Consider the following 26,022-nt stretch of genomic DNA (forward strand, 5'->3'; position numbering starts at 1 on the left):
TAGAGAGAAAAAAATGCTGTAGTTTCTAAATGTGCAACATAACACAACGGACTGTGGCCAAAGCACAGCACTCTTGAAGCTGCTCCAGGAGACTTCTGGTGCTCTGACCACAAAATGTCCCTAACTTGAACAAATAAACATGTAAAACTGTCATTAAAACTGACGAACGCAAACGTCCAGCTGGTAAAGACAGGGTCTGCGCAGACAACGGAGCATGTGTTCGTGTAAGCAAGCCTTGCATAGTTCTCCCTTGCCTCTGGATTCTTGTCGCTTTGAAGTCTAAGCACTGGGGAGATAACAAGAAACTTACCTTTGAACCATTCTCTGTTATCTGCTCAAATACTAGGTTTGCAGTAGGCAAAGACTACGTCCAAGCACATATGACGGTGCTGAAGTTCAAGGCCAGCCCACTCTGGATGGGGAGAGCCCCTGCCCACTGCCCAAAAGTCTGGCCACTTCCCTGCTGTTGAGGCCACTGACCAAATATAGAGATGCTGCAGTTTTCCCAACACTGAAATCCCAAACGGGGCTTAAATAAAAAGAAATAAAAGACACCGTGTGTGGGATTTCATTTCCACATACTAATTTGACCTAGGAAGGTCAAATTACCATTTATTTCTCTGAAGGCATCTAAGTCTAGATTAGCAGGGAAGAAAACATAGGTGTTTAAAATGAAAAGCCTTAGATATTCTTCCTAACTTCTCCTGTGAAAGCAGGTCATTTCTTTAGGATCTTCCCAGGCAAAAACCCAGGAGTCCCCTGACTTCTCCCTTCTTGATTATCAAGAAAAAAACACCCAAAACTCATCCCCACTGTAGACTTCTTAGCAGAGCCCAGGCCTCACCCACTGCATGGCTCAAGTGTGGATGAGCCCACCGCACAACTACACTAACTGAGACCACACCAGAGACAGGCGGGAGGGAAACAGAGCTGTTCAGGGTAGCCGCAGGCCACCCTGCCAATCACATTACTTTGGAAAATCACTTCCTGGATTCTTTTCTGAGTAACTTGAATAGGAAGAAAATAAAAATCTAAACATGTTCCTGAGTTCATTAATAAATCACCCTTTATGTTAACATTTGCCTGAAAAATGAAACTGAGGAATTGGTCATTCTGAATTTCTAACAATTACTCAAACTATTTCATAAACAATACAGCAAACTCACCCCAAGGGTGAAGGGGCAATCCCAGAGTCACTGAACTCTGATTCTCAGGGCAAGGCTTTCCTGGTCTAATCAAGCACAGCACTGACAAAATCCTGAACAAAGAGGCAGGCTGAAAAAAACTAACGGAGTGTGAGCTTGTGTGGGCTGTTGGTTGGGTTTCACACTGTCCCATCATGGCCTCCTGGAAAGCCTGGTTCAAAGCATTCATTGGCTCCCAGGATGCCAGAGTCAGATGTTAAGAGCAGCGAAGGTCTTCACCAAGGTGACCTGTGTGTTCACATCTGCTTCGCTTCTGCTACTGTCCCCATGGCTACTCCTGCTCTCCAGGGCTTTCTGGCGGTGTCTCTCCTCCTGTCGTTTCTTCTTTTCTAGCCGCTGCTGCTCCCTCCGTTGCTTGTTTGTGACCTGCAAGAGACCACCACTGAGTCACCAGCACAGCTGAGTCAGGCTGCCTGTCAGCAGCTCGAGACCAAAAACAATTTATTTTCCATTACAGCTCAAATTTGCTTTGCAAGGTATATCTCCTTGCTGACATAGCAAACAAAATCAACTCCTTCTCCCCAAATTACCCAAAGAGGGCCAGGCACCAGTGTCTCACGCCTATAATCCTAGCTACTCAGGAAGCTGAGATCTAAGGATCGCAGTTCAAAGCCAGCACAGGCAGGAAAGACTATGAGATTCTTATCTCCAATTGACCACCAGAAAACTGGAAGTGGAGCTGTGGCTCAAAGTAGTAGTGTGCTAGTCTTGAACTCAGGGACAGTGCCAAGACGCTGTGTTCAAGCCCCACAACCAAAAAAATAAAGAAAGAAAAAAGAAAATGAACTTTCAACTCCTCATATCTGGCACAAAATTTCAGCAACCCCCCATTTGCCCTAGCCTTGAGCTGAAGAGCTCAGGGACAGCTCCCAGGCCCAGAGTTCAAGCCCATGACAAATAAATAAAATAATGGTGTGTACGTGCCAGGAAGCACCATCACACAGGAACACTAGGCAGAGAAGGTAGTTTCCGTCAGTGAACACAGGGCGTTTTTTCAGCATTTGGATCCTTCCACGTGTGTGGCCCCACAGTACAAGGCATTCATCTGCTTGAGAATTCTATGCGTCCCCGCCCCTCTTCCCTGAACCATTTTCCACCCCTTTCTACTATTCATATAATAAATCAAAAGAAAGACACATGAAAATGAACTTCATGCCTGTAATCCTAGCAACTCAGGATGCTTAGATCTGAAAATCATGGTTCAAAGCCAGCCCAGGCAGGAAAGTCTGTGGGACTCTTATCTCCAATTGACTACCAGAAAACCACAAATAGTGCTGTGGCTCAAAGTAGTAGTGTGCTGGCCTTGAACTCAGGGACAGTGCCAAGACCCTATGTTCAAGCCCCACAACCAAAAAAAGAAAAAGAAAAAAGAAAATGAACTTTCAACTCCCCATATCTGGCACAAAACTTCAGCAATCCCCCATTTGCCTGTCTGCCTCTCCTTCCTACCTTTGGGAGCTGGTTTTTATTTGCTTTGTTTTCTTCACAGGGGATAGCCTGTGCCTTATTGTTTTCAGTCTTGCCTTCATTTAAGCCCTGATTTCCAAAGATTCTGGAGCCGCTGCCACCCTCCTCCCATAACAGGCCACTCAGCTTCAGTGATCGGCCACTGGGCTCAAGGTTTTCAAGGCTCTCCTCCGCACCTTCCAAAGAAAAGCATGTTATTAAAACCAAGAAGTTAGCCAGGCACTGGTGGTTCACACTTATAATCTCACAAGGCTGTGATTTGAGGATCAAGGTTCAAATGTCCATGAGACTTTTATCTCCAACTAACCACCAGAAAACTGGAAGTAGAACTGCACAAGCCTTGAGCAAAAAGCTCAGGGACATCACCCAGGCCTGAGTTCAAGCCCCATGACCAACAAAAAGAAAGAAAAGAAAAGAAAAGGGGCTGGGTAGTTGGCTCAGTGGTAGAGTGCTTGCCTTGGATGCATGAGGCCCTGGGTTTGATTCCTCAGCACCACATAAGCAGAAAAAGCTGGAAGTGGCGCTGTGCCTCAAGTGGTAGAGCACTAACTAGCCTTGAGCTGAAGAGCTGAGGGACAGCGCCCAGGCCCAGAGTTCAGGCCCCACGACCAGCAAAAAGAAAAAAAAGAAAAAGAAAAAGAAGAGAAGAGATGAGAGAGAGGGGAGGGAAGGAGAAAGATACACAGGGAGGGAGGGAGGGAGGGAGGAAGGGAAGAAGGAAGGAAGGAAGGAAGGAAGGAAGGAAGGAAGGAAGGAAGGAAGGACGGACGGGAGGGAAGGAGAGGGGAGGGGGAGGGACAAACCCAAGAACCTGACAGAGGTACAACCCAATGCTATAAATTACTCAGCATCCCCTGGGCCCAGATCACTTTCTGAAGAAACAAAATTCCATTTCATGTAAACAGATTGGGAACAAGGGACAAAATACTTTGTAGAGCTAAAGGATGAATATTAACCTTGTGATCACAAGGAAGTTTGTAATCAGCTTCCTGACAGCAGAAGGGTTTGGTTCCTTAAAACTACTTTTTAAAATGAATTTTCAGAGGGCTGGGATGTAGCTCAGTGGCAAAGCGCTTGCCTAGCAAGTGCAACGTCCTGGGTTCGATCCCCAGTACCAAAAAAGAAAAGACAAAAAAAAATACAGTTAAAAAAAAAACCCAAACAAATTTGGGGGAGGGGGGAGGCAGGGAAGGGAAGTGAAGGGTAAACAAAGGAGGAGGCTGCAATGCTTGGTAAGAAATGTATCCATTATCCTGCCCATGTAATTGTAGCCCCTTTGTACAGTATGTTCTCAAATAAAATAAAATACAATTTAAAAAAAAAAAATAAAAAATAAAATAAAATAAAATGAATTTTCAGAGAGAAATCTTTCATTTGTACACAAACCCCAGAAGAAGTTCTAAAGTGATGACATCCAACCCAGCAGCCACCAGTCACATGTGGCAATTAAAATTAATTTAAAGTAAATGCCATTTAAAATTCCCACCTTATTCCCTACACGTCAAGTCCTGCCGTACTGGGAGTGCATGTACTGGACAGTGCTGTTCAACACCACAAAAACCAAGGTCCTTGTGTTTGATGGAGGCACAGCAAACACGTGAAGTAGATGTTAATGTACTCGATCACGTGGAAAAAGTTTACGTAAATAACTTGAGAAGTCATCTTCCTTCCTTCCTTCCTCTGAGTCAAAATTAAACTTAGCTTACAGAAAAGCTATCTAAATGATCATTAGCCTATAGTATGCTAATATCATAAAAATTTCCAAATAAAGGTATCTCACCCTTCCACATGTCTTTTGAATTTTACAAAGATATCCTATTTCTAGGGGTAGTCTTCCCTGTCACTCTCTACCCCCAAGACTAGATCGGGTATCTTCCACGCACTCCTGCATACTCTCACCCCACCCCACATGTAATTGTAAGCCAGCTGGCCTATCTGACTCCACTGTTCCTTCTCCAACCCCAACTACCTTCTCCATGCAGGTCCAGGATTAAGGAGAAACAAAGCAGCACATGAAGGACCTCAATAAACTAAATGATCAATTAGGTTCACATCACCAACAGAGCCATTTAGGAAGCTTATAAACAGCTATCACGGACTTACTATTTCTTTTCCCTTGGTTCATCTGAAGCATGGCAATTATTGCAGATTCAATATTGTAATTTTCGGCTTCCAGGTTCTGGACTATTAAATTAAAATCCTATCCAGGAAACAAAGAAACATACTTTAAGACTCTAGATACACTTTTCTATCTAGTTCTGCTTCATCAAGCTCATCAACACAATGATGTTATTTTATTGAGTTTTGGGGTTTTTTTGGGGGGGAGGTGGGAATCTCACTTTGTAGCCTAGGATGGTTATGAACTCAAATGTTCCTGCTTTCACCTCCTGACTTAAATACAAAGATGGAACAGTGAGAAAAGACACGAGGTTTCAAGACCTTGCCACTTAGAAAATACCAATAGCAACAGTCATGTGAAATAACCACTCAAAATACATTTATAAATTGATTCCCTCTATGAAACTACACCTTTATTAGTATAACATACTAGTCCAAAAAAATTAAATCGACCCCGTACCGCTTTGACAAGTATTGAGTAAAGTCTAGCAAATGAGGAAATGAATGACCAGCTCACATTAAGTCCTTTCAGGACAGCTCAAGCTGTCATTAAGACATCCCATATCACCTAACTGCACACCTGTCTTGGCCAGGCTGGTGCTGGCATACTAGTGATGCTATAACAGTAGCAGGTAAGCCACATGCCCAGCCCTGTGGACAAAGCTCTACTGCATGAAAGGAATACTAACTGAACATCCAGTGGCATTGCAGACTTTCTGAACAGCATCCTCTACTTCATCTCTCAAGTCATCTTCAAAGTCAGCTCCCTTTGTCTTGATCTTTTCTTTCTTATTTGATTCATTTTGATGAAGCATCTGAAACTAAAGGAAAAAAGAAAGCTCAACAACCAAACCCCATTTATCTTCAACACAGAAAAAGACTCTAATATTAAAACATTCAAATTTGTAGGAGGGAAGAGTCTACAAACAATATGAAAAGCACAGCACTGAACAGCTAAGTCCCAAACACACGCAGAGATTCTAGGCCACAGCAGAACATAAAGCAAGGCCCAAAAGACCAGATGAACCCATGAATGAACAGCATGAATGCTCCCAGTTTCTAGACATCAACACTGTGGCAATGGCCGCTGACTGAATAGCATACTTTAGCCTCAGCTCATTTCCCGACCTATGCGCAGAACAGAAGCAGATCCTCCATGCTTCACTTGCTGAGCTTTACAGATCAATGCATGAAGAAACATACACTCAACTCTCATGTGGTCCAAGGCCCTGTCTGATTATCTGTGAACTCTGGGATACATGGCACAACATGACTCACATCACCTCAGGTGCACTCCACCACACAGGAACCTGTCAGTCCAAATTCTAAAGCAACAAAGAGCAGTTGGCTTGAAGTCAAAGACGCCTTTATGACTGAAGCCTGAATCAGAAAAGCTAAAAATCATCCCCCTATAACTATCCAACCTTCTCCTTCTGCTTCCCTGTAATGAAAAGAGATGGGTAAATGTTTCTATGTTACTTTCACACATAAAATATTAATGGAGTCCAACAATGAGCACCTTAGACTGTTCATACAAAATAATCTATTATAAAATTATACCTGAACAACTTGGCACTGTCAACAGCAATTGATTTAGCAATTACACAGCTTTGGAATGTTCCCAGAGAAAATAACACTACAAGTAGAGGATTTATGCAAAAGTGCTCATAATAATGTTACTTACAATGGTGAATAACTACAAACAAGCTGAAGTCTTTGTACTATGGGTATAACTAGTCACCACTGCAAACTCACAGAATGATTATCTTCATTCCAATTAAAGTAAGGAACATAGGATTTTCACTAACCCTGTTATTAGTTAATACTTTAGAGGCTACAGTCAATGCAATTAGCCAGGACAACAAAATTAAAAATATAAAACTCAGGAAGAAAAACTCACTTCTTACAAATGAGATAATTACATATTTGGGGGGAAAAACAGGAGGATCAACAATAACAACATCAAAACTACTTCAAACAGAAAGAATTTTGGCAAATCATGTATTTTCTAAGATTCTACTATCTAAAATAAAAGAACTCATTATAACTCAAGAATAAAGGCAATCCCCTGGACTCTGGGCTCACACCTGTAAGCCTAATTACTTAGGAAGCTGAAATCTGAGGATCACAGTTCAAAGCCAGCCCAGATGGAAAAGTCCATGAGACTCTTATCTCCAATAAACTACCAAAAAGCCAGAAATAGAGCTGTGGCTTAAGTGGGAGAGCACTAGTGTTAAGCAAAAGAAGCTCAGGGACAGTGCGCAGGCCATGAGTTCAAGCCCAGGGAACAGTACAAAAAAAAAAAGAAGAAGAAAACAATCCAACTAAAATAAGCAAAAGACTTGAGTAGACATTTCTCAAAAGATCTACAAAGCATACGATAAACTTTTTAATATCATTAGTCACCAAGGAAACACATATGCTGAGACAGCCATTTTAAAAAGGAAAGAAGCATGACAAGTATTGGAGAGAATATAGAAAGTAGAGCCCTTATCTATGGAGGTGACAATATAAAACACTGTAGCTACTGTGGAGTTCTGGAAAAGCCTGGCAGTTCCTCCAACAGTAAAATTTAGAATTGACCATACAACCTAGCAATTCCACTCCTAGATATAATCCACAAGTTTGGAAACACTAACAATTCACACAAAACACAAATAGGCCTTAAACATGGGAAATGATGCATAAACTGACTAATGAAACAAATGCAAGCTGGTCACTAATGATTCACATTGCCTGGCTACTTAGTGGCCAAGACCAGGAAAACTCAGTTCAAGGTCAGTCCTGGCAGAAAAGCTCACAAGACCTGTTCTCACCCAATAGTCGGACACATGGCACATGCCTGTCATCTTAGTTACATGAGGCTGAGATGGGGAGGAGTAATTCCAGGCCAGCCTGTGCAGAAAAGTTCAAGAGACTCCCATCTCAAAAGAAGTTGGGAAGGCTGGGAAGGTGGCTCAGTGGTAGAGCGCTTGCCTTGCATGCCTGAGGCCCTGGGTTCAATTCCTCAGCACCACATACGCAAAAAGAAAAAAAGACGGAAGTGGCGCTGAGGCTCAAGTGGTAGAGCACTAGCCTTGAGCTGAAGAGCTGAGGGACAGCGCCCAGGCCCAGCATTCAGGCTCCACAACCGGACCCCCCCGCCCCCCAAAAAAAGAAGTTGGGAGACGGGGAATGTGGCTTAGAGGTAGAATGCTTGCTAGTATACATGAAGCCCTGGGTTAAATTCCTCAGTACCACATAAACAGAAAAAGCCAGAAGTAGCACTGGGGTTCAATTGGTAGAGTGCTAGCCTTGAGCAAAATAAGCGCAGGGACAGTGCTGGGGGGAGGGGGGAGGAGATGGGAGAGCAGGGAAGTAGTAGTAGTAGTTGGGCATGGTGTGGTGATGGTGATGGTGCATGCCTGCTATCCCAACTACAGTGGGAAGCCAGAGTTATTAGGAGGATCAGGTCCAGATATGCACCTAAGCAGGAAGCTGAGACCTTATGTCAAAAATTATCAATGAAGCCAGGCGCCAGTGGCTCACACCTGTAATCCTAGCTACTCAGGAGACTGAGATCTGAGGATTGAGGTTCAAAGCCAGCCCGGGCAGGAAACTCCGTAAAACTCTTATCTCCAATAAACCACCAGAAAACCGGAAGTGGTGCTATAGCTCAAGTGGTAGAGCACTAGCCTTGAGCTGAAGAGCTGAGGGACAGCGCTAAGGCCCAGAGTTCAAGGCCCACGACCGACAAAAAAAGAAAATTATCAATGAACACAAGGACTGCAAGTGTGGTGGGCATTATAGACAGCCTACCTAGCAAGGGCAAAGCCCTGAGTTCAAACCCCAAGGTTAAAAAAAATAAATAAAAAAAGATGCCCTTAGAAAAAGCTTATATGATAATGTCAATCAAGCCAGGCGCTGGTGACTCACACCTGTAATCATAGCTACTTAGGAGGTTGAGATCTGAAGATCACAGTTCAAAGCCAGCCCAGGCAGGAAAGTCCATGAGACTCATCTCCAATTAACCACCAGAAAACCGGAGTGGCACTGTAGTTCAAGTGATAAAGTGCTCACCTTGGGCTGAAGAGCTCAGGGACAGCATCTAGGCCCAGAGTTCAGGCCCCAAGACCCACAAAAAATAAATAATAAGGTAACAACAATAATGTTAATCAGAAAAGGCTTACATAATATTAATCAAAAAGATCAAGAAATAAAACTATATAAATCATTTAATCTCAACCATCCTAATGCATTAAATTACTTTAAAAAAAAAATCTTCTGGGGCTGGGAATGTGGCTTGGTGGGATAGTGCTTGTCTAGCGTGCATGAAGCCCTGGGTTCAATTCTTCAGTATCACAAAAACAGAGAAAGCCAAAAATGGCACTGTGGCTCAAGTGGTAGATACTAGCCTTGAGCAAAAGAAGCTCAGGGACAGTACCCAGGCCTTGATTTCAAGCCCCAGGACTGGAAAAAAAAAAAAAAAAAAAAAGACAAAGAAAAAGAAATAGAAATTTACCAAATCTACCAAAACAGTAATAAAATTTGCATCCAGGTAGTTTGCATGAATTTTTATTTCCTTCTTTACTTTTTTCTGATTTCCTAATTTAATATAGGTATGTTTCAACTTTAAAACATGAGAATAATTTTTAAATTTCACAGACTTTATATGCCCGTAATCATAGCTTTTAGCTTATGGTGAGGAAAACAAAAGGTTAACAAGCTGTTTTACCCATCTTTTTCATTTACACAAAAAGTTGGAAATAATCAAACCCACAAATCTGTAACAAAACAAAACAAAACAAAACAAACCACTATACTACTTTCCAGATCCAGGAAGTACATCTCTGGCCCTGCTTCCTGTAGAACACACAAAATCAAGGCCTCACTCACATCAGTCTGGAGATGTGCAGGTGCTTCTGAGTTGTCATTGATCCTCCGAACGCTGTCATAGTGCTCTCCATAGCGATAGGCAATGTGCAACTCCCTCACACTGCTTTTGTCTGTACCCCGAATCTGCAAGCAAAAGGCAGAGGCCACTGAGGATCTGGGTGACACTGCTTTGAGCCAGGAAGCCCCGTTAACAGACTCTATACAGACACTAATTGGGAATGTGCCTAGGATGTGTCAATTTGAAAATTTCAGACTCCTCTCCATCCCATCCTCATAGGCTTCTATGTGCTTAATGAACATGTTAACAATATGGAAATATACCTATTTAAAAGCACTTTCAACACTGAGGAGCAAGTTTACAGTAAAGTTAAACAAGCTTACATGTCAGAGGTTTTTAATACCTCTTTGGCCCTTAAATATACAGCCTCTTTCCAATGGGGAAGAGCTAGGGGAGACACAGACTTGTGGAATCTTCATCTCTCCTGGACCTTGAGAAAATGAGTATGAACTTCTGGGACTTCTCCAAGGGCCCTGAAAGGGAGCCATAGGACTGGATGGATGGTTTGATGCTAGCACTTCATTTGTCTCATAGTAAATCCTCCCATTCGTAGAGCAAAAAGAGCATTTCTCATCAACCTCATAGTGAGACTACGGACAACAACAACCAAATCTTCACATCAATTTCAAAACAATGTTACATATAATAGGGCAGACCCACAGTACTACACAACCCTGCAGGTCCCATGCACAAAGCATCCATGTGAATAACCCGGGGTATACACAGCAAGAGCAGGCTCTCTGAAGTCATGCTTACAGAAGCTCTAAGGTCTGGTCTGCACAAACATTCCAAAACCTCCATGTACACAGAAACTAAAATTCTAGCACTGTCCCTTAGAAAACCCAGTAGCTTGTTGCTAAAACTCCACAACATCAGCACCTGCTTTCTGATTTTACTCAAAATCACAGGTAATATGATGCTCCTGCTAATTTAAACAATGTCTATGGTCTAAAAACAGCAAAAACCATGAGACAAAGGAAGCTACATATACTTCAAACTGCTCAGTCATGGCTTGTGTAAAAAATAAGTAAAGGTTTATAAAGCAAAATCCACCTTCCCAGGTGTACAGCCCTGTGTTTTGACAACACAGATCCAGATGCTCAGGAGTATTCAAATTTGCTCTAATAGGATATTTAAGTCCCAACATGTAGTGGTCACTTCCTTTGTCTCTCAAGAAGAACACAGGGAACAAAGGTTTATGGACTGAGTGGCATATGCCCTGAAGCATGTACACTTTGAGTTATAATACCTACACTTTACAAACAGGAAAACCCCCAGCAGTCACCAAAACTGTCAGCTGATTTTCATGAGCTGATGACAGGTCTAGACCATTCACAGGAGTGTACACTCCATTTGTCACCAGGAGGAAGAATGCTGTTGTTAGTGTGAGCCTCATCACTAATTCAAGAACTCTTACTACAACAGCAGCAACCAAGGCAGTTTCAATTCTTAAAAATTTTATAAGAAGTTTCATTACACAAGAAGGAACATGGGGGTGATCCAGTGGAAATAAAATTAAGGCTCATTATGCCATACACATTCAAATGATTTTGATAACTTCTGCTAACAGTAAACGCTGAACAACAAAAATTGCAACTAGAGAGTAGAGTACTCTTAGCTCACAGATCATTAGAAAGAAATACGATCGCTCTAGTTGCTGTTAGACATCTGGCAACAGGGGCCCCCAAAGAAAACAGCTACAGTTTCACTCCTGTTCACTAGATCCCAATTCCTCATCAACTAGGGGAGAATAATTCATTTTGTTGTAACATAATTTTGTTAAAAGGCCTTTATGTAGACACAAAAGGCTGAATTCTCCCATTGAGTGACATCCTGGGAAGGTAAAGCTGTAGGAGACAAATCAGAGAGTGGTTAGCAGAGGCCAAGGAGGGCTAGGTACTATAAAGGGCACAGATACCCACTTTACCGTAGAACTATGCTTATGTTGACAGTGGTGGTTACTGTTAGGAAGGATGAAGAGGACAAAAAGAAGGAGCGGAGACAGAGATCCCAGCAAGTTAGATCAGACTTCAATAAGTGCTACACAGAGGCACCAAGTAACACTGAGCAGAGTCAGAGATACAAGGAGCAAGGGTGGGGGGGGGGGTCTGAGGTTTAAGTGTAATAAAACGAGGGCAGCTACTAGTCTTACCAGGAGCTATGTGCACGTTGAGAAAGGGCCAGAGGAGAGGTTTTTCTGTGAATTGGCCCCGGGGCAGGGGAGAGTGTCAGTGGGCTGTGAAGGCAGCACTGGGTCATGAGAGCAATGCAAATTCACATCAGTTACAGAACTATACTTGTCAAAACCCAGACTTGCACCCTGAAAAGGATGAATTCTGACCAGGGAAGGATCCTCACACCTGAAAGCCCAGCTGCTTAGGAGACATAGAAAGCTCACAATTCCTGACCATCCCAGGCAAAAGGTGTGAGACCTTTCCTGAAAAATAACTAGCCAAAAAAAAACGCTAGGGTCCTGGGCATGAGGATGGCTCAAGTGGTAGAGCCCTTGTATATAAAGCATGAGGCCAAGTCCAAACCTCTATGACTGAAAAAATTAAGGGTACATTGGTATATGTAAAGTGTATCTATAAACCTGACCTTTGTTTTGTTTTGTTTTTGGTGCGGGTCCTGGGGCTTGAACTTGGGACTTGAGTGCTATCCTTGACTTTTTGTGCTGAAGGCTGGTGCTATGCCAATTGAGTCACAGTTCACTTCTGGCTTTTTGACAGAGATAAAGAAGCTAACTTTCCTGCCTGAGCTGGCTTTGAACAGTAATCCTCAGATCTCAGCTTCCTGAGTAGTTAGGATTATAGGTTTGAGCCACCAGTGCCCATTTTTTAATTGGATCCCATGTTCCTTGGCTATTTCCCTATTTCACATGAGCCACAGCCTGTTAGTTCTTGTCTAACCTTTATTTTTAAATGAGCAGAAGCCAGGACTAAGCAATTTAAAAAGAAGTATACGTAGGTGGCATTTGAAAAATGGTACCATAACCTTTACGATAACAGTAAATGTAAGTTTGTGTATGCATGTATGGATACGTTTAAGATGTTATAAAAGTGCTGTGACAGGAATCTTTTCAATGACGTAGCTAAGTGTGTGGGGGTGACCATGGATACACACTTACATGTTATCAACAATAATCCCTAGATAATGTGATTTTTTTTTCTTGCCTTTATAATCTTTTCTGATTTTCTAGTTTTTCTAAAGTTTGAAGGTCCTAATTAAAGAATTAGTTAGAATGGCAAAGTGGTAGAGCAGGAGGTAACAGAAATCACATGCCCAGTCTTCAGAAACTAAGCCTCAAGGTAACAAAAAGCCTCTGAATTCCCTGGGAAAGAGTAAGGGCGGGGCTGGGAAGGTGGGCTCAGTGGTAGAGTGCTTGCCTTGCATGTATGAGGCCCTGGGTTCGATTCCTCAGCACCACATAAGCAGAAAAAAAAAAGCCGGACGTGGCGCTGTGGCTCAAGTAGTAGAGCGCTAGCCTTGAGGTGATGAGCTGAGGGACAGTGCCCAGGCCCAGAGTTCAGGCCCCATGACTGGACCTCCCCCCCCCAAAAAAAGGGGTAAGGGCCTGAGGACCCAGCCCGGGAGCTCGGAGAGCCTGGAGAACCTGAAGCTCCACCTTCTATTTTCCACACCCCAGAACATTTGGTTTTAAGGCCTGTTTGGAAGATGAGGTTAATTAATTTAGGATACCAAAGATAAAGAATGGTGAGAAGACTTGATGACCAGATACTTCAGGAGAGGAGGAGGCAAAAGGAATCACAGAATGGCTTAACAATGTGTCTGTCATCCTATCAAGATCTCTGTATTTGTGTAAAATCTTTTTTTGCCACAGAAGAAACAACAAAACCAATATGTACACCTCCACAGAGGACAGAAGTAAAGCTGGATATCTACAGCACAAGATAAACAATTATGTCATTATAATGAGTGTAGTCTGTTTCTTACCCCTAAAAAAGCCCAGAAACACACATGGGAATGTGTGTCCATCAAAACTAGAATTGGTAGGCATTGACCCCTTCTCACTTCAGGTTTTTATGGAATTACCTAAGGTACTTCCATATTAGAGCCTCTGTTTCCAAACTACCCAATTAACTGACTGCTGGACAACATTTACAGCATTTTAAGATTTCTGAATTAGACTCTAGGCTCCATCTGTATATAACACAAGGACTAATTCCAAGTCATCACAGATCCTTGGCCTTGGTCAGGCTCCTGGTCCACATAATTCTGGGTAGTTCAACATCACAGGTCAAGCCCCATCATCTCAAGCATCCCCAAAGCTAATGATGTAGGTAAATTCTTGAATAGGTGACCTACCTGCCACAAAGGGGCATTAAGCTGATGAATCACCACATTCAACTGATGATTTCTTGCAAAGGCTACAATTGCATCATTGCCAGCAAAAGTACCAGGCTTTGCCAAACTGGCCACTGCATGGAAATAAAAAAGAAAAATAAAGCCTTCATAATGAAAAAAATCCAAATGCACACATGCTTTGGTACTTGTTTAGTTCAAAACAAGGCCAGGTGCCTGCATATTCAGTGTGGAGATTGAGCTGGGTGAACCACATGCACACTGCTACTCAGGAGAGCACTCATTCATTACAGAAGGACCCATCCACTAACCCATCAATGAACAGTCACTAAGTACTTCATATATATACAAGGCACAACAAACACAAGACCCATGAGCGTGCACTAAGGTATAGCACATGCATCTTGTACTGCTCTGATCATTTCTCATTTACTTGGTTTTGCTTCTTTAGAACACCTTTAGTTAAACCAATTGCAACCAACAAATCAAGGAGGGAGGAACTTCCAACTTTAAACTTAAGGGGTGGGGCACTTCAAAGTTAAAAAATACTTCAAAAATCTTCCACAGTAACTACCAACAAAGCTTTTTAATACTGGCATCCACTTCCTGCCATACAAGCAATGCAGACATGGGTAGTGTCAATAGTGTCCCAGATGAGGTCACTGACAACATACAAGCTATTCTGTCAACCCTGACTCCCACCCAACCAGGTAGAGTTGGCACTAGCTCCCAGATCTGCAGTGATGTCTTAAGGCCCATCATTTATCCTTAAAAAGCCCCCTGGAAGGATTAGTATGCATGCTATTTGACAACAGAAAAAACTGAAATGCAGAACAGTATGTAACTGCCCAAGGTCACAGAACCAATGAGCAGAGATTTCACCCAGGAAATCTGGAAAGACCTGGCTTTAGATCATTCTATGAGTTTGTCCTCAAAGAGTTTACAGTCAGAATACTGGCACTACTAATGCACACACTTCAGTAAGGATATGTAACAAGGATTATACTTTTTTCAAAGGGAGGTTTACCCTTTATCCCAGGTCTCTACCAGTTACAATTTTCAAGGGAGAAAAGAGTGTGTCTCCTATGATTAGCTCTAGAACCACACCTGACATCCATCCTTTACCAATAGCAAGCAATCAGTAAGGGGAAGGGAGTATCTCTGGATACCAAAGCTGGAATATGGCTGGCATAATCTTCCCTGGGTGACAACACATCATGTACTGTCATACATGAATGCCAAGAGGATAATACTTGAGGACAAAGCAAGCTTTCAGACTGACCTATATATCTCTCCCTTTGGCTAATTTTTTTTCTTTTTGTGCTGGTCCTGGGACTTGAACTCAGGGCCTGGGAGCAGTCCCTCAGCTTTTGTGCTCAAGGCTAGCACTCTATCACTTGAGTCACAGCTCCACTTCTAGCTTTTTGGTGGTTATTTGGATGTAAGAGTCTTAGTGACTTTCCTGCCCAGTCTAACTTCAAACTATGATCCTCAGATCTCAGCCGCCTGAGTAGTTAGGATAATTACAGGAATAAGCCACCAGTGACTGACTCCTTTGGCTGATTTTGGCCTGCTGCCTTTCCCTGCAAAACTATAGCTGTGATTGAGTTCTGTAAGTACTTAAAAAAAAAAAAAAAAAAAAAAAAACAGCAAGTTTGACTAACTCTAGGTCCCTGGATGTGGTAATAAGGAGGGAGAGAAAAGGTGAATGAGACTAACTTCTCAGCTCTGACAACTAAGCTGACAAGGATAAGTAGGAGTTAGCAGAGAACAAGAGAGACTGGACTGAATTGTATGGCAGGAACTTGGGATGCTGAGATCAGGGGAAAAGGCAAGAGATAAAGGGAGAAGAAGGAAAATCATGGGTCATGATGGGCTAAAAAGCTCAAACTATCTTGAGATCAAGGAAAGCCACCAGCAGGTTTCAGTTAGAGAGCACATCCAGACCACCATCCTGCTGCGATGTGGAAGAGGCTAAAAGGATCAAGCACTGAGGATTCTGGGAAAATGGCCTCCAAAAGAGGGAACAACTACTGAGGCAGAAGTGACAGACACAATGAATGACTGGAAGAGGAAGCAGGGAGATGAGGCTTTCAGAACACTCAGGTTTCTGGTCTGGATGTTTGTACAGTTAGAAAAAGATGTGCTGACTCTCTGAAGCCATGATTTGCAGGCAAGGGCTGAACCTAAAGACACAGTCAAATACCAGCGTAAATCAAGTCTCTAGTTAAGTGAGCCATTTGTCTATTTATCAGCAATTATTACGTTATTGTCTACCAGATGTTCAGGGTTTCCACAGAAACAAAGTCTTTTCTCTGCCCTCAATACGTTAATAACATGACATGCAGCCAGACATTGAAACAAGCGTAATGAGTCTGACCTGACCTTCAACCAACGCACAGGAGAATGTACAGACCTATGCTTTTCAACTGTTTTGCCAGTCTGTGGAATTTCAAGAAAGACCTTTCCACTGTACATCTAAAAAGTGACACCACGTTGATTAGCAACTGAAGGTTTAAACCTCACACCCCCAAATCCACTAGATGACCCATTTCCCTATCAATGTTCAAAATGGAATTTCACATCACCCATTAAAAACTCATTACAACCAAACTGATACTTTTAACCAGGAAAATGACATAACTATTTTATTTTTGTTTTGAGGGACAAGGTCTTTCTATAACTCAGGCTTGCCTTGAACTTGCTATGTAGCCCAGGCTGGGCTTGACTTTACAAGCCTCCTGCCTTACCTTCCCCAGCATTGGGATTACAGGATTGCGCAACCATATTCAACATTAAACTACAAAATTTATCCCATCCATACACCTATAAATGCTGACTCTGATAAACTGTTTCTACTCTTTGATAAAATGTGTCTGCTAGACTAAGTAACCACACAAAAGAGACCACTACACCTCAGTAACAGGTATAAACTACCCACCAAGGCCACTACAACTCAGTGACAATCATAAACTACCCACCAAGACCACTATAACTCAGAGACAGCCATAAACTACACACCAGTTTTGCTGCTGTGTCCAGTGTCTAATAAATGGATTTTTGAGGAATGAGAAGAGCACTGAGGTCACTGATCACATGACCCCCAAGCATGCATCTTCATCCTGCTGCTGCAAAGATGTTCTCCAAGCACACACTTCAGATCAGCCTCAGCTCCTCCCATTGCATCTTCCCCCATCACCTCCAGTAAGTCCTCTTGGTTACACTACCAAACTCATCCTGGAGTGGGCCTATGCTCAGAAGCTGTCTCTATGCAGACCTTCCCTCCTCTTCTCTCACCTGGCCAGTGCGGCGGGCCTCCAAACTAACCTCCCTCCCCAGTCTTCATCCAGGTCCACTCACGATGGCTCCAGACTTAGTTATCAAAACACAGAAATGGTTCTCTTTTCTGATAAGAGATAAACATAAGCTCTGGGACAAGAATGCTATTCATAAAACATAAATGTCAGCACCTAGGACAGTAAACCCTCAGCAAGTATGTGATGAAATTTAAAGGTTCATACACAGTTTTGATTTGTGCATGCTAGATAGGAACTAGTTAAAATCATTAGCTAACTTGCCTCAAAGAAAGTAAATTATGTTTGGGTTTTTGATGAGAAATTAATGTGACATTAGTGATTTTTCTGATTATAAAAGAAATGATGACTTAAAAATCAAAACACCTTGAGCTGGGAAGGTGGCTCAGTGGTAGAATGCTTGTCTTGCATGCATGAGGCCCTGCGTTCAATTCCTCAGCACCACATAAGCAGAAAAAGCCAGAAGTGGTGTGTGGCTCAAGTGGTAGAGCACCTGCTGCCAGCTGAAGAGCTGAGGGACGGTGCCCAGGCCCAGAGTTCAGGCCCCATGATATAAATAAATAAATAAATAAATAAACAGGGGCTGGGAAGGTGGCTCAGTGGTAGAGCGCTTGCCTTGCATGCCTGAGGCCCTGGGTTCGATTCCTCAGCACCACATAAGCAGAAGAAAAAAAAAAGCCGGAAGTGGTGCTGTGGCTCAAGTGGTAGAGCGCTAGCCTTGAGGTGAAGAGCTGAGGGACAGCACCCAGGCCCAGAGTTCAGGCCCCATGACCAGACCCAAATAAATAAATAAATAAATAAATAAATAAATAAATAAATAAATAAATAAATAATCAAAACACTTACAGAAGACAATTTTAAAATGCTGGTAGTCCCATCATCCCAGATAATTTACTAAGAGCTTACTTTGTTATCTAATTTAATCTTTACAAAAAAGAATGAAATTTAGAGATCAAGAAAAAATGATCATAGGATGTTAGTATCTTTCTAGGTCTTTTCTACTGCTCTAAGTATACAACTTTTGAAAGATACATAGCTGGATGCTGGTGGCTCACACCTGTAGTCCTTAGCTGCTCAGGAGGCTAAGATGTGAGAATCAAAGTTCAAAGTCAGCCTGGGTAGGAAAGTCTGTGTGGGACTCTTACCTGCAATTAAGTACGAAAAAGCTGGAAGTGGAGATGTGGTTCAAATGATTAAGCGCCAGCCTTAAGTGAAAAAGCTAAGGGACAACACCCTGACCCTGAGCAGGCCCCGGTATAGGAATAAAAACCAAACAGATCTAGATACTGATACAGATACAGATTTCATGACCAGCTTTTCAGGTCCCTTAACATGTTTTGTTAATTAACTGGTTGGTTCATACAGGCAAAGTTCTCTACCACTCAGCCACCAAACTCATCACTTTTATTAAGTTCACATACTCAAAATTTACTCCCAATACTGAGCATGCTGCTTATTACAGACTATGAAAATGAGTATTTGTGGAATAAACTAATGCCATAGCTTATATAACCAACCCCCAGGCAGAGAGTAGAGGATACTGATGGATTTAATTACCCAATGCTTTACTCCTGAAAGATCTGGTGTCCTACAGTGAACCTACCATGCTTCTCAAAAGGAATGTCGTCTTCTACAAAGGGTTCAAAATCCTCCCGCTGCTTTACCATGTAGTCTACTGTCTCTTGTCGGTGCTTGAGATGATTTCGTGAGTGTCCCTCCAGTTGATCACCAAGGGCTCTGAACAGGCAATTGCTGTCAAAACAAAAATGGTGATCAAGACCTCTCAAAAATGAGCTTAATTCATCTAAAACAGTGATGCTTTGTGCCAAGCCATCCATGGTACTCTTTCATGCTCAGAAATAACACCTCAGCTCAACAGTACCAAAGGCCACAGGGAGAGCCCTAAGACAGCTTTGCAACTGCATTGCTTTCCTGAGAGGCAACCGAGAGTCTAGAAAACCACTTTCTCTGAGCCTCATCTCTTCAACAAGTGGAGCTGGTAACATAGGATGCAGACCTTAAAGGTCATTCCAGGCCTAAAGACTAACATTCCCAGATCCCCTTCCAAAAGGATGTCCTGTCTGTAACCTCTTATCTGAACCAAGCTAGAGAATCATTCATTTTAACAAAAGGTACTTAAAAGATAGCAGTATGAAAACCTCCCAATCCACTTAATGAGTGGGCAAAGCCATGAGAAAGCACCCAAATGACAAACAGCTGTGACCCAGAAAGACATCACAGCCAGCCCCTTGTACCTGGGTAAGAGCAATGCCAAGTTTAAATACTGCATTTTGTTGTTCTAAAATTAAAATGCAAATAATGAGGAACTCCAAAAGTTGTCTTCATTTTCAAATCCCTTAAAGGCTCCTGAAATTCCAAATTATATCACAGAGGCCCAGATAAGGGAGACAATTCCAATCTAATTCCTTTAAAAAACAAAGAAACTGGAACCACACCACTCTGAAGCCAGTTTGATACCAAGCTGTTAATACTCCCAAATGAGAAACTATGATATTCTAATTCTAAAACATAAATTCATCACCTTCAGAAAAATGTCAGACCTGTATAAGAGAGACAGGTTTTGTTTTTCAACTAAGAAAGGTTTTTCATAGAAAGTTATATAGCAGCAGCAATCTCTTCTACAGTATACGGATTGGTACTTGGGAGTGGGGAGAATTTAAATAAGGAAGAGTCTATAAATGAGAAATCAAGATGCTGTGTGACTACTTGAGACAAGATTCTAGAAGGATTTGGAATAAGAAGTTCTAGGGCTGGGAAGGTGGCTCAGTGGTAGAGCGCTTGCCTTGCAATGCATGAGGCCCTGGGTTTGATTCCCCAGCACCACATAAGCAAAAAGAAAAAAAAAGCCAGAAGTGGTGCTGTGGCTCAAGTGGTAGAGTACTAGCCTTGAGCTGAAGAGCTGAGGGACAGCACCCAGGCCCAGAGTTCAGGCCCCACAACCAGACCAAAATAAAAAATAAAAAAAGAAGTTCTATACACTAGAGTAGGGTGCTTATTGCTAAAATCTAACCATGGCCACCTTTTATTTTTATTTTTGTTGGTCATGGGGCTTAAATTCTGGGCCAGGGTACTGTCCCTGAGCTTTTCAGCTCAAGGCTAGCACTCTACCACTTTTCTGGTTTTCTGGTGGCTTGTTGGAGATAAGAGTCTCATGGACTTTCCTGCCCAGGCTGGCTTTGAACCGTGACCCTCAGATCTCAGCCTCCACAGTAGCTAGGATTATAGGCATGAGCCACCAGCACCTAATTCCAAGGCCATCGCTTAAATTAGCTAACAGATAAAATGTTTCCTTTCAAGTTTTTCTCTCAATCTTTTTTTTTTGTTGTTCAGCACTCTACTGCATGAGCCACAGTGCCTCTTCCAGTTTTCCATTGGTTAACTGGAGATTAGTGTCTCACAGACTTTCCTGCCCGGGCTGGCTTTGAACTGCAATCCTCAGATCTCAGCCTCCTAAGTAGCTAGGATTACAGGCGTAAGCCACAGAACCTGGTTTCTCTCAAACTTCTTAAACCTTTAGCATCTGCCACCAGCAATCTACTCTTCAATCTAGTCTAAAAGGGATGATTTTGCTCATTCTCAATAACATGCTTGATAAGAACTGTCAGTAACATGGGCAAATGCTCATAAAGTCTAAAAATAGGTATGAAATTAAATATACCCCATGAACTTAACCATGATCATCAGTGCACCATACACACAGAAATATACAAGAAAAAAACACCAAAACCACCACCTAGGCAGTTCTTACAATGTGCCAAGGACTGCTGGGAACACCTCACTCATGTGTACTCCATGCTTAGTCTTCACAATTCTATGAGATACTATTACCAACCTTGGGGCAACTTGCCCAAGGTCACAAAAACAGTAGGTGGTGGATCAGGGATTCAAACCTAAGCCACCTGGCTCTAGCCTGCACTTTCTCTCAAATGTTAATGCCAAGTTGTTTGCTATAGTTACCCCAAGGTTTCAGAAATGAGAGAACCAACTGTTAAGCTTATCCTAATACGTATCTCCTTCACCAAACTTTGAGCCCACAAGGCAAGATAACCTAAGGGGCTGGAAATGTGACTTAGTGGTAGAGTGCTTGCCTAGCATGCATGAAGCCATGGGTTTGATTCTTCAGTACCACATAAACAGAAAAAACTGGAAGTAGCACTGTGCCTCAAGTGGTAAAGTGCTAGCCTTGAGCACAGAGAGGCTCAGGGACAGAACCCAAGCCCTGAGTTCAAGCCCACGACTGACCCAAAAAAAAAAAAAAAAGATAACCTGAAACCAATTGCTTTTCTGATATGATTACAGGTAGTGATACAGGAAACAACAAACACTAGTGAGCTGGGTTCCCTCAGGAAGCCTGGCAAGAACAGAACACAGCACCATTTCCCTGAGGACCTCTAGGAGATGCAGCTGTTTACCTGAGCCACACACACACAGTGGGCTGCACACTGTGGACACTGGGGATAACCCTTGGTTGGTTGACAAGGCTGCTCCTAGCACTGCGGATATTCAGGAGCACCCTTACCCATGGCTCTCCAGATGCCAGCAGCACACCACCAACCACCTCCCTCCCACCAGCTGTGACAATCAACAATGTTTCCAGGCATTGCCAAAAACCCTCTGGGAGGCAAGATCATCCCTACTTGAGTACCACTGTGCTTAAGGGATAGGTGTAAAGTCTTGCATTCAAGTTCAGAAAAACAAGCAATTACAGAACTCTGCAAGTACCATGTTTCCCACAGGGTTTTGCCTACAGCACAATGCTATCTCAGGTTACTCAACTGTCATCATACCATAATGGAGAGAGTAGGGATTATCAACCTTCATTTTGTAGAGTACCATAACTTCATTGTATTTTTACCCTAAGACTACTCAATAAATACTAACATGGGAAAGAATCTGATATTTCTCAACAGCATATATACAGGCAACCACATCTATGTTATACCTCGTAGCACCCAATTAAAGAAGTAGTGACAGGTTAGCTTCATGGAGCCGGATCAGACGCTGGATCTAACACTGTCCATAAAACAGAACCTCAGAAGTGAGTCACATAAGCATTCAAGTCAAGCTGGCCTCTTCACTTCATCTCCCCTTACATCTACACCTATACTCCTATGATCCTGCCCAACTTGTACATCTTCTCATCTATTTTTTTTCCTAAGGTACAAAACTGGGACTCAAACTGGATACATACTTTTACTACTGGCTAGTACTCTGCCAACTGAGCCATGCCCTCCAACCCTACAACCTGTACATCTTTCAGAACTACAGTACTGCTGGGCCTGTGCATACTACAGCCTGTTATTTCTCTTGCCTAGCTGCAATCCTATCTGATCAGATCCTGACCCAAGCTAAGAGACACCTAGCACATTTTACTCAATGAGTATTTGCCCAATGAGCAAGGGGGCCTTCCTGAGCTCTTCAGCTCAAGGCCAGCGCTCTACCACTTGAGCTACAGTGCCACTTCCAGTTTTCTGGTGGAGAGCAGAGTCTCATGACTTTTCCTGCTCAGGCTGACTTTGAACCATGATCCTCAGATCTCAGCCTCCTAAGTAGCTAGGATTACAGGTGTGAGCCACCAGCACCTGGCAAAAATGTACTTTTTTATGTTAGCTGTTTTCAAAATGTGTCCCAAAGGTTTGGGGAAACAGAAAGGAAAACTCTTCTAAGACCTTCTTAGGATTTCTGAAAGTTCAACTACTTTGACCATCTTCATTCTCATCTCAATGTATGGTGCTCTCCAGAAGCCATGTGATCTATGGGTGAAAACTCATACATCGAGTATGGATAGCTAATGGAATGTACGTGTTTTAAATCTGTGCCTTACTGCTGGTGGTTTACACCTATAATCCTATCTATTCAGGAGGCTGAGGTCTGAGGATCATAGTTCAAAGCCAGAAAAGTCCCCATGAGACTCTTATCTCCAAAAAAAAAAACACTCAAAAAGTGGAAAGTGGGGGGGGGGGGGCTGGGAAGGCGGCTCAGTGGTAGAGTGCTTGCCTTGCATGCATGGAAGCCCCAGGTTCGATTCCTCAGCACCACATAAGCAGAAAAAGCCGGAAGTGGCACTGTGGCTCAAGTGGTAGAGTGCTAGCCTTGAGCTGAAGAGCTGAGAGACAGCCCCAGGCCCAGAGTTCAGGCCGCACAACCAACAACAACAAAAACAAAACAAAACAAAAAAAAAAACCTGGAGGGGGGCTGGGAAGGTGGCTCAGTGGTAGAGCACTTGCTTGCATGCCTGAGGCCCTGGGTTTGATTCCTCAGCACCACATAAGAAAAAAGCTGGAAGTGGCGCTGTGGCTCAAGTGGTAGAGTGCTAGCCTTGAGCTGAAGAGCTGAGGGACAGCGCCCAGGCCCAGAGTTCAGGCCCCACAACGGGACCCCAAAAAAAAAAAAAAAAACCTGGAGGTGGCACTGTGGCTCAAGTAGTAGAGCACTAGTATTGAGCACAAAGAGGCTCAGGGACAGTGCCCAGGACCTGAGTTCAAGCCCCACAACCAACAAAAAAGACAAACAAAAATCTATGCCTTACCCTTTAATACAGTAAAGATATCTAGAGTCATATTTTAAAAATGAAAAAGCAGATCATGGGTTCCACAGTAATTCTTTTTCAGCATTCTAAGCTTGGGTAAAGAACTGCACCTTTAAGCCAGGCACTGGTGGCTCACGCCTGTAATCCTAGCTATTCAGGAGGCTGAGATCTGAGGATTACGGTTCAAAGCCCAACGGGGCAGGAAAGTTCATGAGACTCTTATCTACAATAAACCACTCAGAAAACTGGAAGTACAATGGCTCAAGTGGTAGAGTGCTAGCCTTGAGCTGAAGAGCTGAGGGACAGAGTCCAAGCCCAGAGTTCAAGCCCCACAGCTGACAAAAAAAAAAAAAAAGAACTACACATTTTTAATGGGTTTCATCATGACATTTTCATCCATGCACATTTTAAGAAAACAAATGGTCCTAAAACCAAAATACTGGAGACCTCCTCTTGGCTTTCTGCTAGGTGATGAGCATCTTATATACTTCTGTCATCAAACCTACCCCCAGCACCTTTCTAAACAATGTGTAATGAATTAACTGGTGAAGAAAGCTGGGGAGAGAGTACTGAATACTTCCTATGTAACTGTAAACACAGCCAAGTGCAAACTACCGCTTAAAACACTAAGGCAAGAGGGTGGGTCAATCACCACACCTCAAAGCACTGGAGAAAAAAGTGGGAAGCACGAATTAGGACCAGTTAAGGCTTGATCAGTAGCTGCAGTGTAATGTGAAATCAAGAAAACCCCTTCTGGGGCTAGGAAGGTGGTTCAATGGTAGAATACTTGCCTTGCATGCATGAGGCCCCGAGTTTGATTCCTCAGCACCACATAAGCAGAAAAAGCGGGAAGTGGTGCTATGGCTCAAGTGCTACTTAGCCTTGATCTGAACTGCTGAGGGACAGTGCCCAGGCCCAGAGTTCAGGCCCCATGACCAACAAAAGAAAAAGAAAACTCCTTTTGCATTTTACATGAAAGGCGATTCTACATGATCTCTTAGCTCCTTCTTCCTGCTGCCCAACCAAGAGGAGGGTAGGCTACAATGCCTGCCCAGAAAGCACAGGACCTAAGTTCAAATCCCAGGAATGTGTTCACTCCCCCTATTCCCCCCAGACTCAGACAGTGATACATGTGGGAACCAGAGTCCTTTAAACCTGTCTCCGCAAAGAGGATGCTAACTGCTCTTCTTCCTCCCTCTCTCCCTCACCCTGTTCCTTCTCCTGCATGCTCCTGCATCCGTAACTCTGTCCGGAAGTTACTTTTCCTTCCCTTCTTCCATCCTCTCCTTCCAGCCCCCATCATTCATTCATCCCCCGTCCCCTTAAGACAGCTGGATTGGGATTCCGGTCCAAACCCCACACGGACTTGGGTACTTTGGCTACGAGGAGAAACAAAGACGGGAGGAAGTGAGGAGCAGAGCCGCTACCCCTGGCGGGGCAGACCCCCGCAGATCGCGTCTCCCAGAAGATCAGGGACGGAGGGGAAGGGGCCCACAGCAAGGACTCGGGAGACGGCATCACCCGGCTGGCCCGAGCTTCCACCCCCTCTTCCTTGGGGCGGGGGGGGGGTCACCGTGGGAGTGACAGCCCCTCCCCGCAGGCCTCGGCTGAAATGTCACCTCCCGGCCCCCGGCGGCCCGGCTCCCGCGTCCACTCTGGGGACCCCCGGGGCGAGCGCCCGGGGTGTGGGGGCCGGGGCGGGCCCGCTCCGCCTCGGGATCTGACCCCGCGCCCCGCGCCCCGCGCCGGCCCCGCGTCCCCGGCGCCGCCCCCCGCGCTCCCGGCCCGCCTCACCCGTCCCCCGGCACCTCCCGCAGCTTCAGCCCCAGGGCCTGCAGCTGGTTGGCGAAGCTGACGAACTCCTCCTCGCAGCCGCCGCCGCCGCCGGGCTCCGGCCGGTTCCGCCGCTCCTTCGCCAGGGCCCGACGCGCCGCCCGCTCGTCCCGCTTGCGCTCGGCCTCGGCTTTCCGGCTGCCGCTGCCCGGCCGGCTCCTCGCCACCGTCTGCTTTCGGGACATGGCCCTGACCCGCGTCCCGCAGCGGCAGCGGGAGAAGCGGCGGGACCGCCGGGCGGCAGGAGCGGCGCGGGGAACAGCCCGGCGACGGCAGGGA

At 44.0% G+C, this 26,022-nt stretch overlaps 1 protein-coding gene across 1 annotated transcript; it reads right to left on the reverse strand.

The window, feature by feature from the left end:
- Otud3 (OTU deubiquitinase 3) lies at positions 1-26,022 on the reverse strand. The gene is made up of 8 exons (XM_070037786.1): positions 25,705-26,022; positions 18,964-19,112; positions 14,050-14,162; positions 9,666-9,788; positions 5,480-5,611; positions 4,776-4,872; positions 2,655-2,848; positions 1-1,571 (listed from the first exon to the last, which is right to left on the reverse strand). Exons 1-8 carry the CDS (start codon positions 25,926-25,928, stop codon positions 1,395-1,397), a joined length of 1,209 nt encoding a protein of 402 aa, XP_069893887.1. The 5' UTR covers positions 25,929-26,022; the 3' UTR covers positions 1-1,394.

The sequence above is a fragment of the Dipodomys merriami genome, unplaced genomic scaffold (genome assembly GCF_024711535.1).
Source record: "Dipodomys merriami isolate MVZ:Mamm:240054 unplaced genomic scaffold, mDipMer1.0.p SCAF_28, whole genome shotgun sequence".
Classification (NCBI taxonomy): Eukaryota; Metazoa; Chordata; class Mammalia; order Rodentia; family Heteromyidae; genus Dipodomys; species Dipodomys merriami.

Coding starts and splice junctions, on each gene's coding strand:
- Otud3 (XM_070037786.1), bottom strand. CDS start 25,928: ATGTCCCGAAAGCAGACGGTGGCGAGGAGCCGGCCGGGCAGCGGCAGC. Junction 19,113..25,704: donor CGGGAGGTGCCGGGGGACGG/GTGAGGCGGGCC, acceptor TTGTTTTGACAG/CAATTGCCTGTTCAGAGCCC. Junction 4,873..5,479: donor GCAATGCCACTGGATGTTCA/GTTAGTATTCCT, acceptor TTTCCTGGATAG/GATTTTAATTTAATAGTCCA.